This window comes from Anabrus simplex, chromosome 13, assembly GCF_040414725.1.
Source record: "Anabrus simplex isolate iqAnaSimp1 chromosome 13, ASM4041472v1, whole genome shotgun sequence".
Taxonomy (NCBI): Eukaryota; Metazoa; Arthropoda; class Insecta; order Orthoptera; family Tettigoniidae; genus Anabrus; species Anabrus simplex.
Genome location: NC_090277.1, coordinates 68,524,805 through 68,540,377, shown reverse-complemented (window position 1 = coordinate 68,540,377; position 15,573 = coordinate 68,524,805). Strand labels below are relative to the sequence as shown.

General features: G+C 44.5%; 1 protein-coding gene across 1 annotated transcript in view; it reads left to right on the top strand.

The window, feature by feature from the left end:
- Positions 1-15,573, top strand: part of LOC137502930 (uncharacterized) — a 42,969-nt gene that overhangs the window by 18,449 nt on the left and 8,947 nt on the right. The window contains exon 2 of the mRNA XM_068230138.1: positions 2,850-2,993. Coding sequence (XP_068086239.1) covers positions 2,850-2,993 — 144 coding nt within the window. The remainder of the gene's footprint in view (positions 1-2,849; positions 2,994-15,573) is intronic.

Here is a 15,573-nt window from a genome sequence, read left to right as displayed (position 1 = left end):
CACGGAAAAATACTATTCTCTACTAGATACTCTTTGATTCTCTAACCTTTCCCAGCTCCTAATATATTAAATGGATGGCAGAACGTTCCTAATAACTTACATTCCCCTACGAGAAAAAAGTCTACGTACAAACAGACCCCATCATGACATATGCTTTAATCGTTATCTGGGAACACCTATCGAAGGATAATCTAGCTACACTAGAAAGAGTGAAAGCCATGTATCATAAAAAAGTTCTCTGCCTGGTAAAAAAAAAAAAAACACTACTTCGAGACTAACCTATGAGCTCACAAGACAACCATTCTATATAGAAGAACTGCAATTAAAAATACCATTCTACAACACAATACCAAGCTTGACTTCAAGAACTGCAAGATAAAAAAGTGAATATATGGATAGATATTTCCAAACAGATGACATGATGATGTCAGAATGAATGATTTCTGACTGTAAACTGTGCATATACCATAATGTGCTTCTTATTAAATGTTCATAAAATCATTCAAAAGAGCAGGCAAAACAATATGACTGCTAAAGGCATATCAAGACGAGTTATCTGACCTATTTATAATGAATAGTACGGAGCAGCACAAGTCCACCAGTTATTTTAATAATTTTGTTTTAATTTTGTTAAATACTACAGTATTTTTATTGAGCTTCTGTGGCTCAGGCAGCAGTGCACTGGACTCTCACTGCTAGGTTCCACGGTTCAAACCCCAGTCACTCCGTGTGAGCTTTGTGCTGGACAAAGCAGAGATGGGATAGGATTTTCTTCAGATACTCCAGTTTTCCCTGTCATCTCTCATTCCAGTGACACTATCCAATACCATTTCATTTCATCTGTCAGTCATTAATCATTGCCCCAGAGGAGTGCGACAGGCGTTGTCTGTCGGCATTATTCCTATCCTCGCCACTAGATGAGAGCTTCCTTCATTCCGTTCCTCACCTGGTCGAATGACTGGAAACAGGCTGAGGATTTTCACTACAGTATTTTTATTCAACTCTAGTGAATAACAATTGATAAGTATTCATTAGGTGAATTAAGGTACAATTAAGAGTTGTTTGTTCATGAAGGAACTGAGTGTCACCCCCTGTAGGTGAGGGCTGCAGAGTAACACCCATGGTATCCTCTACCTGCCATAATAGGCGGCTAAAATAGGCTCCAGCGGCTCTCAACTTGGGAGTATGGGTTGGCGACTACGGGGCTCTTAGCCGAGACCTGGCATTGCTTTCACTTACTTGTACCAAGCTTCTAACTTTCATCTATCCTGTGCCTTGGTCAACTCTTGTTCTTTTCCAACCCTGCTGGTATTACGTATGGAGGCCTAGGGAGTCTATCATTACTTGGCGTGCAACTGTGAACTTGCATCCGGGAGATAGTGAGTTCAAACCCCACTACCAGCAGCCCTGAATATAGTTTTCCATGGTTTCGCATTTTCACACCAGGCAAATGCTGGGGCTGTACATTAATTAAGGCCACAGCTGCTTACTTCCCACTATTAGGCCTTTCCTATCCCTTCGTCGCCATAAGATCTGTGCCTGTGCGACGTGAAAACAGATTATAAAAAAGATAAGAGTCTTTCATTTTCATGCCCTTCATGGCCCTTGTCTTTCTTTAGCTGATACTGATACCTTCGTTTTTTGAAGTGTCAGATCTCTTTAATGTTTTCTCTCTGATTAGTGTTACATAGAGGATGGTTGCCTAATTTTACTTCCTCTTGAAACAATAATCACCGGGCGAGTTGGCCGTGCGGTGAGGGGCACGCGGATGTGAGCTTGCATCCGGGAGATAGTGGGTTCGAATCCCACTGTCGGCAGCCCTGAAGATGGTTTTCCGTGGTTTCCCATTTTCGCACCAGGCAGATGCTAGGGCTGTACCTTAAGGCCACGGCCGCTTCCTTCCAACTCCTCGGCCGTTCCTATCCCATCGTCGCCATAAGACCTATCTCTGGCGGTGCTACGTAAAGCAACTAGCAAAAATATATATATATATATATATATATATTCACCACCACCACCATCACCTAACTGATTGTCTCGTTTCACCGACGCCTCACCATATTCTAGCCAAATCCCCTGTGGGTTGGGGCAGTAGAATAAGATCCATGGTATCCCCTGCCTAATCTAAGAGATGACTAAAAGGGGCTCCAGGTGCTTTTAATTTGGAAGCATGTTTTGGTGACCACAGGGCCCTTAGCTGAGTCCTGGTACTGCTTCTACTCATTGTGCCAGGTTCCTCACTTTCATCTACCCTATCCAATCTTCCTTTGTCATATCTTGTTCTTTTCCAACCCAGACGGTATTAGGTTTGCGAATCCTAGGGCCTTTCATTTTCACGCCCTTTGTGGTGCTGGTCTTTCTTTGGCCGATACCTTTGGTCTTAGAAGTACTGGTCACCTTCCATTTTTTTCCTCTGATTAGTGTTAATAGAGGTTACCCAGTTGTACTGCCTCTCAAAACAATAATCATCACCACCACCATCTGAAGAGGTTAAGCTTTTTATGTAACTACTACTACTACTACTACTAGTACTAGTACCGGTACTGAGCTCGATAGCTGCAGTCGCTTAAGTGCGGCCAGTATCCAGTAATTGGGAGATAGTGGGTTCGAGCCCCACTGTGGGCAGCCCTGAAGATGGTTTTCCATTTTCACGCCAGGCAAATGCCGGGGCTGTACCTTAATTAAGGCCACGGCCGCTTCCTTCCACTTCCTAGACCTTTCCGATCCCATCGTCGCCATAAAACATATCTGTGTCGGTGCGACGTTAAGCAAAATAGAAGACAAAACCTACTACTACTAACACCACCACTACTACTACTACTAAGTCTCTGTGTTTTTCCAATTTTCAGGTACCGAGCCGAAATGTTATACCTGCACTGGAGATACTGAAACTTGGTGTAACGTACCCTTCCAGAAGGGTACAAATGAAGCTAAAGCTTGTAGTGGCAAGACTGAATGTTCTGCTAAACTCTTCAAACATACTAATGGTAGAGGTAAGTATTACACATTTTCACTGTCATTGATTTAAGAGGAGACTGTACTTATTTTCTCCCAGAAATGGCCCAAACACCAAAAGTGAGATTTGGATGCTAGTAAATACTGTACTCTGGAACTTAGTGCACACAGTATTATTATTATTATTTTTTTTCATGTACAGCTATTATTAAAGTATCCTGGAGAGGTTAATCACAGCCACATTTCTGAAATTTCAGAGTTTGTTACAGTGATTAAAAACTGCGAGTTTCACTGCAGTGGTTCCACATACTGAGCTGAAGATGGCAATGCATGCACAGTGATCCGGTGTGTGTGCGTGTTTTTGTCACACACACACACACGCGCGCGCGCGCGGGCAGTAATAAGTTTCATTATGGATCCGTATCGACAGTTGATCACTATCAATGGTGAGGCCCCCTCTAGGGACACCATGACCTTGACGTCGGTGTGGGGGCTTGTGTGCTTGATGATCCCGAGGGCTGTGCCAGCTTAGGGTTACCCATGCTGGATTGGCCTCGGTGTAGGGCCAGACTAACAAGGTGTTCCCCGAGTTGCCTGAGAGGTGTCTGTGCTCTTTAGATTTCATAACTATTTCTACCCTTCTATACTCACGTTCTTAAATTTCTTTCCTCTTCCTGTCCAGCCAACCTCTCTGCCTCGGGTAGAATAGGATAGTATGGAGGTTTTATCCTCCCCCAATCGCAAGTTTCGGGTCGTGGCGAGGTGATGCATGGCTACTGGGAGAGTAGTTCTTAGCGGCCCAACCCAATCACAAGTTTCGGGTCGTGGCGAGGTGATGAATGGCTACTGGGAGAGTAGTTCCTAGCGACCCCCCTCCAGATACCGGGCGCCCTCTGGAGTATATAGCCTTGCCTTCGGTACGTCAGGGCTCTGCCGAAGGTCGACCTTTTATATCCCGGGTACTCGTGGGACATGTATGGCTTTTGAGTTTGATTTTGGTTTTAATTCTTCGAAGGCTGCAGGCCTTAAAACTGCGTCTTTAAATTGTACCGCAAAGAAACGTAAACGCTTCAACAGAGCTGATGATTTGTTCAATAGGGAAACGTCTGAGGAAAATCTGCCTCGATTCCTGGTTGCCTCCAGAGTCGATGGACAGAGCTTCCTGGTGGTGGTGGTGGTGGTGGTGGTGATTATTGTTTTAAGAGGAAGTACAACTAGGCAACCATCCTCTATATAACACTAATCAGAAGGAAAAATGGAAGGGATCCGACACTTCGAAAAATGAAGATATCGTCCAAAGGAAGACAAGGGCCACGAAGGGCGTGAAAATGAAGGACTCCCTAGCCCTCGCAAACCTAATAGCGTCGGGGTCGGAAAAGAACAAGAGTTGACCAAGGTAGGTCGGATAGGATAGATGAAAGTGAGGAGCCTGGCACAAGTAAGTGGAAGCAATGCCAGGACTCAGCTAAGGGCCCCGTGGTCGCCAATCCACGCTCCAAAGTTCAGAACCCCTGGGGCCCCTTTTAGTCGCCTCTTACGACAGGCAGGGGATACCGTGGGTGTTATTCTACCGCCCCCCACCCACAGGGGGAACAGAGCTTCCTTCCAGAAAATCCGTTTCTAATCAGTAATGCTGTGGAGGATATTGTTGGTGGAGAGGTTGATGAGATGCGGAAGCTACGAGATGGCTCCGTACTTATCAAGACTAATACGGTTGTACAGAGTAAGAGGTTACTGGAAGCTACAATGCTCGGACCAGTACCTGTTAAAGTGGAAAAGTATAAGTCCCTGAACTCCATTAAAGGAGTCATCTTTCACAGGGACTTAGTCAAAGCATCTGATGATGATCTCATCCGAAGCCTTGCACGTCGGGGAGTTTCCGTCGTCAAGAGGCTCAAGAGGCGTGTCGGAGCTAATCTTCACGACACAGGTGCTTTCATACTCACCTTTGACAAACAGACACTGCCCGAACGAATTAAAGTTTCAATGTCTACCCTGACAGTTCGACCGTGTATTCCAGCGCCTATGCGCTGTTACAACTGCCACGGTTTGGTCACACATCACCGCGCTGCCAAGGCTCAGCAACTTGTGGGGAATGTGGAAAAGGGGCACATACCGGTGTAGAATGCACACCACCACCCGTGTGTGTAAACTGCACAGGTGAGCATGCCCCGCGATCCAAGAAATATCCTATATTCAAGGAAGAAAAGAAGATCCAGGAGATTAAGACACTGGATAAACTATCTTATCCAGATGCCCGGAGGAAATTTAAATCAATGGCCCCTCCTGAATTCTCCGCCTCCTTTGCTGAGAAGGCAGCGAAAGTACCAATAACACCAACAAGTTTTGTAGCAACCGCTCCGGAGAAACCATCAACTAGCAAGCAGACAGTTCCTCACAGCACCAGTAACCAAGAAAAGAGAGAACAAATCCCAACAAAAGCATCGGTAAGCAAGTTATTGCCAAAAAATGCTGGAAAGAACACTTCCCAGACACCTTCGTGTGGAAAGTCCTCTAGTTCAAGTGCGGGGGGAACGACTTCCCCGAATATGGCCGGAAAACCTTCTTCCAGCCTTCCTACCAAAGCACAGATCAATAAGGAGGAGAAAGGGAAGCCACAGCGCTCCCCTAAGAAGTTGGAGAAGTCTTCTCCAACCCCATCGGGGATCACAGGATCCGGAAGAAGACCGGCAGCCAATCTGCCGGTTCTCCAAAGAATAAGGAAACAGCGGGTAAAAACGTGAGGCCCCGACGGTCTCATGTTCGGTCCCTTTTTGGGGAACTCAGTTCTCCCAGGAAGAAGGCCCACCATTCAAAATCAGAGAGCACGCCATCTACGGAGGGCTCAGCCTCCAAGTCACCCCCAGCTGGGGACACAATGGAGACTGAAGCCATTATTATTGTAGATGGTGACGATGACATAACGGATACCGACAAAGACGGCGGAAATTGGCAGGTAGCTGATAGAAAGAAGGGCAAGCAATTGTCCTAATTTCCTAACGCTACCTATCCACACAGTGGCACTATTGCAGTGGAACTGCAGTAGTTATCACTGTCGCCTAGCTGAGTTACGTCAATTGATATCCGTCTATGCGGCCTCCATAGTCTGTCTACAGGAATCTCGTTTGAGACCTGGACACGACACGAGTATGCGAGGATATCGTCTTTATTCCAAAGACAGAGTAGCTGTGGATGGCGGGGCAACTGGGGGCGTTTGTACCCTAGTTCACTCCGACATCTTCAGCGAAGAAGTACCGCTCCGTACTCAGCTAGATGCAGTTGCAGTTCGCACTCCGTTGCCAGTAATGACAGTGGTGTGCAACGTGTACTTTCCACCGGACTACGATCTTGAAACGTATGCACTACAAGATTTGATCGCTCAGTTGCCTCCTCCTTTCCTCATGCTGGGAGATGTGAACGCCCGTAACATACTATGGGGTTCTCCGTCTTCCTGTGCTAGGGGGAGGATGCTCGAGCGACTGATCAATCTGTTTGATCTTTGTGTGCTTAATACAGGGGAACCGACACACTTCAGCAGCGCACATGGCACATTCTCACACCTGGATGTCACGTTGTGCAGCCGTGCGCTAGTTCCCCTGTTACGATGGCAAGTACACGATGACCTCTGTGATAGTGACCACTTCCCGATGATTCTATCTCACTTGACAGTCCGAAGTACCCAAGCGCTGGTTACTTCGGCGGGCAAACTGGCCAGAATTTTCAAAACGCGCAGTGATGTCCGATGATATGCTGGAGTCTGTTGACGACCACGTCTCTTCCATTACTACGGGAATTTTGGCTGCTGCAGAGGAAACAATTCCTTCCTCGTCCGACATTCGTCGCCGGAAACAGGTCCCATGGTGGATGGACGAAATTGCAGCAGCAATACGTGATCGCCGACAGGCTTTTAAGCATTATCGTTGGAATCCTACGATGGCCAATAATATCACATTCAAGCGCCTGCGCGCGAAGGCCAGTTTTTTGATTCGAGAAAGTAAGAAAGCTACGTGGGAAAAGTATGTGTCTTCTATGACGGCACATACTCCGTCATCACAAGTGTGGACGAAACTCCGCCGTATTGTCGGTTTACAGAAAGTGCCCTCAGTACCCGGAATCTCCATTAATGGAGATCTAGTTACGATTCCTTCTGTCATTGCTGACCACATCGCGTCACATTTCGCAGATACGTCCAGCTCTGCGAGATACGACCCTGCATTTCTACAAATTAAGCGCGAAGCAGAGGCACACCATCTCTCTTTCGCCTCCAGTGCTTCGCATCACTACAACGTGCCCTTCACGGAGTGGGAGTTGCGAAGTGCACTCGCGCTATGCAGGGATACAGCTCCTGGACCGGGCAAAATCCATAATCAAATGCTTAAGCATCAAATGCTTAAGCATTTGAGTGAGAGATGTCTCAAGGATATCCTCATCCTGTTCAACAGAATATGGAGTGAGGGAGTGTTTCCATCTCAATGGCGCGAGGGAATTGTGATACCAATTCCCAAGCCAGGTAAGGATCCAAAATTTCTGGATAGTTATAGGCTAATATGCCTTACTAATGGCCTCTGTAAGCTATTTGAAAGGATGGTTAACCTGCGTCTTGTGTGGGCCATGGAAAAGGAGGGTCTCTTATCTAACTACCAGTGTGATTTTTGCTCTCATCGGTCTGCCACTGATCATCTGGTCAGACTGGAGAGCGCCATACAGGAGGCCTTTCTCCGCAAGGAACACCTAGTCGCCGTGTTTTTTGACCTGGAGAAAGCTTACGAAACTTCCTGGCGATATGGGATTCTCTCCACTCTACACCAGTGGGGATTTCGGGGAAATTTGCCAACGTTTATTGAGAACTTCATGTCCCTCCGTCTCTTTCGAGTCCGAGTAGGGAATGCATTTTCTCAATATCACGTTCAGGATAATGTAGTACCTCAGGGATCGGTACTGAGTGTCACGCTGTTCGCAATCGCCATCAACGGCATAGTTGCCGCTGCTGGGCCCGCAGTCGTTCCTTCGCTGTATGTAGACTACTTAGCTCTACATTACAGCTCCGGAAGGGTGGCGTTTGCTGAAAGACAGCTACAGCAAGCTATTAACCGAGTCGACAGATGGGCCCTGCAACACGGTTTTCGATTTTCAGCAGCGAAAACTTCTGTTGTACACTTCTGTCGACGTCGGCCTGTGCATCCCGAACCAGAGCTCCGCTTGCGAAACAGTATCTTACCAGTGGTTGACACCTGCAGATTCCTGGGTCTCCATTTTGATAAGAGACTTACGTGGCAGCCCCACATCCGTCAGTTGAAGGTTGCCTGCATGAAGAGACTTAACATGCTTAAGTTTCTCAGCGGCACTTCGTGGGGGGCTGACCGTGCGGTACTGCTACGATTTTACACGGCTACGATCCTCTCCCGGATTGACTATGGAAGTGCGGCTTATGGCTCAGCATCAAAATCTACGCTGAGCCTTTTAGACAGTATTCACCATAGTGGAGTAAGGCTGGCAACGGGTGCTTTCCGTACTAGCCCCATTCCCAGCCTACTCGCTGAAGCGGGAGTTCCATCTTTACGAATAAGGAGGCAGCAGTTACTTCTCACGTACGCTGCCAAAATTCGTGAAATGCTGCTACATCCAAGCTATCAATGCATCAATCGTACTCAATACCACCAGCGGTGCCAAGACCGGCCGAATGCCACACGGCCGGTTGGGTTTCGGATTGATAGCTTGTGTCATGACTTGAACATTGATATCGGTGGTTGTCTTGAACGAACTCTTAGCGAGGTACCTCCGTGGTCGGTTCCGCGACCAGATATACGTCTAGATCTGCTGCGTGGACCCAAGGTGAACACGGATTCCTCCGTTCATCGGAGGTATTTCCAGGACTTCGTTCACCAATATCCGGCTGCGAGACTTATTTTCACGGATGGTTCTAAAATCGGAGATAATGTTGGTTGCTCTTTCGTCGTTAATGATATGAGCACGAAGATCTCGCTCCCTAAAGTATGTAGCGTGTATACTACAGAGCTTTATGATATCTTAGAAGCTCTGCAGTTTGCACTGCGAGACGATAAAAGCCACTTTCTTATATGTACCGATTCGTTAAGCCTCTGCAGTCTATTGAAACCTGTTTCTCGCAACACCCACTGGTGCAGCAGATACATGACCTTCTAGCCAGGTTATGGGATGCTGGCACCAGAATCACTTTCGCGTGGCTTCTAATCCACATTGGGATTGCGGGAAACGAACTTGCGGATGAAGCTGCAAAGGAAACTGTACTTTTACCTCCAAGACCAGTCAATGTACCTGCTAAGGATATTTGTTCTCAGCTACGTCGAACCATCTTGGCGTCCTGGGAATCGGAGTGGCTAGATATCAGAACTCCCAACAAGCTGAGAGCAATTAAGATGACAACTACCGTGTGGCGGTCCTCTTTCCGACCTTCACGGAGAGAGGCCATAGTACTATGCAGGCTGAGGATAGGTCATTTACGATCCACGCACTCTTATCTCCTGAAGAGGGAAGACCCAACCCCCCAGTGTGTTCTTGTGGTGCCGAATTCACCGTGGCCCACATCCTCACAGAGTGCGCCAATCTCTCTGGCCTAAGACGGAGCCTCGGCCTGCAGGAAACACTCGAACGCATACTAGCCGATGACGCGACTACTGCTGATCTCGTCATCCGCTTTATGTGCGACAGTGGACTTATCAAGGGTATATAAATTACAAGTGTACTTTTACTCAGGGAACGTACGTTCCCTTTTGATACGCTAGTAATCTTTTCGGCCTAATTCTATAATTGTATTTTGTTTTATTTTGTACTGCGTTTCAAAATTCCTTCGTTGAATAATAATTTTGTTTTATATTTTAAATTTCTTTTCCACTAATTTGTTCAGAGAGGATGATTACCTCGTTGTACTTCCTATTAAAACAAAAATCACCACCACCATTCCAGCCGGGCCATCCGAATGATGCAGCGATCCTCTCTCACAGTTGTCTGTCGCGCTGGGCCTTTGCCAGGGTACGAATGTGGGCACCTTCATTTGACCACTGCTGCCATACACGTTGTACCGTAGATGCCTTTCGGCCAATACGTGCAGCGACAGTCCTTAGCTATAATCCACCCTCACACAGCCCAATTATCCGAGCCCTCTCACACGGCGACAGTTGATAGCATGCTCTCATCTGTCGTTGAGGCATGTTTGATGGGGAACACTTCACTGCACAGACTGCAAGTCAACTACGCTACACCAGAGTCTGTATACTGGAGTTGATTCCTCCCCAACCAATCACGTGGGAGGACCTGTAGCAACAATCCAATGGGTCTGAAACTTTGATCGTTTATTTACCTACATGGCATCGTTCCATATCTTGAAAATCAATACAAATGACCAATGTCTTCATGGTGTTGCAATTTCCATATTCGTAAGTGTATTTTCCATACAAACCACTTTAAATAATTCTTAAAAATAAAATCTTGAACGAGTAAATTTCAATCCATATCATCATGTATTGAAAATTTCAGTAAGCGACCAAGTTTTTATTTCTTCAGCCAATAAAATTGTGTCTGCGGGAAAAATGTAAAAAATCGCCTGACTTACATATTTTGTCTGAAACATATTTTGGTCAGTCTTCTAATTTTCCTGGAAAATCGCCCGGAAAACGATCATGTAAATGTCGCTTGCTGAGACAGTTCGGGGTGCGCGCGCCAGCACAGGCTGCAGGACGCCGTAAATACTTTCGTATTACATATTAATCTGTATCACTTTTATTACATCATAACTTTAAATATGTGAATACTGTATATTGTTCTGAGTAATATAGAAAAAAACATTACTTTGAAGAATAGGTTTAAATTAATTTACAATGAAGTAAAAATCCGTTTCTAGCTTCATGGCAGTCACTGTCATCACTCATCTCACTATCTGTCGAGTCAGCAATTACACTGATGATAAATGGTACCATTCTTTCGTCCCTTATTATTTCCTTGGCCCTATCATCTGTTTGAGGATTTTCTGCGTGGTTGAAGCACTTTTCTCAATCTGCAGCAGTCACACGGTCGATGGCTTCTGACGTGAGTTTTTCTACGTCCTTTATTTTGAATGTCTTGTTTCTCTCTGCCACTTCTCTCTTGATTTGAGCCCAAATCAGTTCACATTCACTATCCATCCTTAACTGCACTGCGAGCTCAACAGCTGCATGACAGGGAATGACTCGGGTAAGGTGGCTGGAGTGAATGGGCTTGAGGTAGACAGCACTGCACGATCAGCGTTGCCAATCTGTGCTCGGAGGTAAGCAACTCTCGACCATCTGTCGCTTTGCCGTTCCCATATCTGACGACAGCGCAGTTTTCCTCGCCCGCCTAATTTGATGGCCGCGACATTAGCTACTTTCCACCAATAATCAGGCATGCTCTTTTATTCGGGACACAGCAGCAATCCCATCTTATCGGAGATGAGTCGCAACAGAAGGCACAAATCACATCACAACAGTGCCCAATGTAATGTTAATGTTGAACAGCTTTATGAGCTTTCGATATTGTGGGCCTTAACATGTAGTTTTCTTCCAACTCTGGGATATTAGAGCATCTAATGTAAAGGCAGTTCTTCATTCTTTCTTGGCTCCCTCTTGTCTTATTCTTCAATTCTTCTTATTCTTATTTTCTCTGATTTTTATAATCATCTTCACTATTTTCCTTGTCGATAGGAACCACATGTTTTTATACCTTACCATGACAAAAAGTATCGCCAGTTAACATGATTAAACAATAATTCCATGTTAACAACAACAGTGTCTAAATTCATTATTATATTACTCCGCCCGCAATGTACAAAGTATGGTGTTGTTCGTTACTATCCTCTCGGATGTATTTGCAAAATTTCGAGTTAATGAAATAAATCACATGATCTGCTGTGGTAATTGTTGTATGTCCGTCGCTCCCTTCTCGATCCGCCAGCCAGCTACACGCGTGCCAGTGTGTTATTCTTCGAGCCTCGACGCGCAGCCCTCAGTGCGCGTGCCTGGAACGTCGTGTGTGCTATAAAAAGGAGCTCCTAGCCTGTCCAGACGCCCACTTACCCCGGTGTCCAGCTCCAGAATACACCCTACGTCGAGCACGGAGGCTACTCCTCTTGAAAATGTGCTTCGGCCAGGTGGACTGAATTTCTGGCAGTAAGAGGTCTCACCTCGGGTCACCGCTCCTCTTGCCTGTTCCGCTGTCCATGTCTAGTCTTACCATTATATGCCACTATCATTCCCTAGCTAATGCAAGCTCCCATTATCAACTTAGTTTCGCTAGGTAGGAACTCTTCAGTCATTGAGCTTACGTTAATTAACTCAGACACTTCAACAAGGAAGGACTCTCTGAGATATTTACGTCAGTGCTTCTGATAGTTTTCGACTATCAAGAACTTTTCATGTCACAAGGACTATCTTTCCGAGATAGTAGTGAATGTGAATACTCCAACGTGTATATAATGTACAAAAGACAGACTCTTTCTCCAAATTCATAGTTCATTTTGCTTCGAGATAACTTTCAGTTTTGTTAGTGTAAATATTGTAATTTTACATGTGAAGCAAATAAAGAAGTTGTGTTTTGTAAACCCAACCTTGTTTACAACAGTAATAGAATGTAATATTACGTCAACAAAACACTTGAAAATACATCACACAAAGAAATTGAATTAAACGTTCCTTGGAACAACACTACGCGCCGAACTGTTAAAAAGTCCTTCAAAGATCTTCATCATGGAGACAAATGTACTCAGAATTTACCCATTGAAGTAGTTATTACCTCTAAAGAAAGCACCTGATCCACTAATTTTTTTAGACCAAAACGAACTGCGTACCTCAATTAGAATGAAAGATATGATTGCTTAAATGAAAAAAAAAATGTTGAAGAAATGAGACGTCAAATTGTTGTACACTCATAACTTTCCTCAGAATCAACCAATTAGAATATTTAAGAGCTGAAATGAAAGAGATTGATCAACTGAGTGTTCTTAGGCCAAAATGAACTCCATACCTCAATTAGAACCAAAGATATGATTGCTTAAAGACAAAAAAATAAAATTGAAAATCAAATAATTTGAGGAAGGCGGAAGTTAAGTGATTTATATTACCTGATGACAAATCTGTACATGAATATCTTTCAGGTTTAACAATCGACTTTATTGGCTGCAAATGTACAAAAACTTTCAGTACCGGTAGCTTACATTCCTGCCTGCCAGCGTTTTGCCTCAGTGTGCTAAGTTGGGCTCATCAGTTGGTAAATAGCACACCTACCAAGACTAGTGCATACCTGGAGGCCACCAGGAATTAGATAGCTGGAAGATTTATAATGTCCAATAACGGACCATTTATATTGGTATTAGAACCACTAATTAAGAATATTTGAGAATTAAATTTTAGGCCGCACCTAAACTACCATTTCACTCAGGATGAATAAAATGATTTGTAGCCTAGATTGTAGTGCATAATACCCCGGCTTTACATACCGATTTTCATTAAATTCTCTTCAGCCATTTTCTCATGATATACGTACGTACATACATACATACATACAGACAGACATGAAGGAAAAATAAAAAATGCATTTCCTTGTTACTATGGGCACGAATGATACAGATATACCATTCTCTTTAAATTCTGATGAGCCCACGCACCACATGCCGTAACGAGAGGTTAACATCATAGACACCGCAATGAATTGAGAATTTATACGAGCACATTAACTACAATTACTTTTGAGTCAGGTAGTTTGGAAATAGTACCTCTGAGGATCGTAATTAGTTCCTCACCTTCATTTGCAGCAATGTCATTTGTACCACTCACAATCACCACGTAGTTGTCCTTCTCTAACACAGGATCACAACTTGAAAGGACGTCTTCAGTTTTGGCACCTGGTTTTATTAGTCCTAAAACCTCAGTTTCTGGATTCTGCAGCTCATCATTGATGCCTTCTGCCATACCCCGCTCTTGACCGTCTGCGTAGAGATGAATCTTTGGCGATCTTGACTTTCGGCTGGTTTTCTTCTTCTGTAGGTTACCTCCACTGGATTTAAAATTATTTGGAAAACTTGGTGTGTCTTCTTCTGGAACTTGTTGCAATAACTGAAATCGATTTTGGCACTGCAAAGAGTTTTTTCCCGGTTTTGAGTTGTACGTAGTTCCTCCCATATGTTTAAAATTAGGCCTAAAATGGCTACGCGTCACTTCCGTCCACGGCGATCTTTCTTCTCCAATGTCTTCTTTATCTTCCAGTTTCTTTATTCTGTCCTTTAAGCTTCCATTTTCATGTTTCAGAGCGCATAAGTCTTCTTGTAGCACTCCTTAAATCTTAATTATAGTTTTGTAAGTCTCTCTTTCTTGTTGTTCTGCCTCTATAGTGAAATGGTAGGATTTGATTCGCAACACGTCCTTCCGTGGGAAATTATGGGGCGAGCGCATCGAACGAGATTCGATCCGTGACCTCCCAGTCAGAAATCCCTAATAATCACGAATAGTTTAAGTGTAATATATAAAGGGAAGATACAGCAGGAAACAGTGGAAGTGAATGATTAAGTGTAATAAAATATCAGTGCAGTGAATAAGTGCAGAATTACAATTATAATTAAAAGCATTTCTTAAAGCTAGTCTCAACTTGGAACATTTCAGTGAGCTGAGAATGAGGCAAACTTGTGCAATCAGAATATTGGTCAGAGAAACAAGTAAACAGACTACAAGGTCATAGTTAGAAGCTTTTAGTGGGTGGACCAGGAAAAGCAAACCTGTTGTTGGTCACGTAGCAAGGTGCCCTGTAAAAATAAGAACGCACGCTGTGGTGCAATAATTATTTCTAGAAATAATCTCTGGAAGGTCACCAGTCACATGTACATCAATGAGACGGGTGGGACCACACTTGAAGTAACCAATAGAAAACTAACAGATCAGGGATGTGAGGGAACATAGTAGTAGGGGATGACTTGTTCCAGAAGCTCAGAGAAATGATAAAGGAGAGTGACAAGGGAGCCTCTAGGTCATTCGGTCATTCTGCATCATTCAGTCATTCTGGGTCATTCTGTGATTCTTGGCCATTCTGTGTGATTCTGTGGTCATTCTGTTGGTCGTAATTCTGGTGTCATTCAGGCAGTTATTCTATTAACATTGGAAAGGAACGTTCTCTTGGGAAGGGACGGATACTAGATCACTTGGCAGAGAAGAGACTCTGTAGAATAAAGTCAGTGAAGATAGCAGTATATGAAGTTAGTCAGATTAGGCAGTAGTTGAGCCTGCCACCAGTTAGTAAAGACAGCAGTATAAGAAGTTATTCAAATAAGGCAGCAATTAAAACTGTCAAGCAGTAGAGCTGGTTAGCAGTGTCCCACAGGGTAAAGTACAGAGACAGTACATAGAGAACTCACTGAGTGTTCGAAGGAGAATGTAGCTTCAGTTAGCATTCACCTTAGAGTTCTGTGTTCGTGTCCGGAAACCATCAGGGAAGATTCAGAGGAACACCACAACGAGGATTCAAGAGAGAAGCAAGAAGAAAGAAGCTTCAAAACCCGAGATAAGTATCAACTAGTTAAGAGACTTTAAAGACTGAAGGGAATTTTATAAATGTTGTATAGTGAATCATAGAAGTGTGTGCATT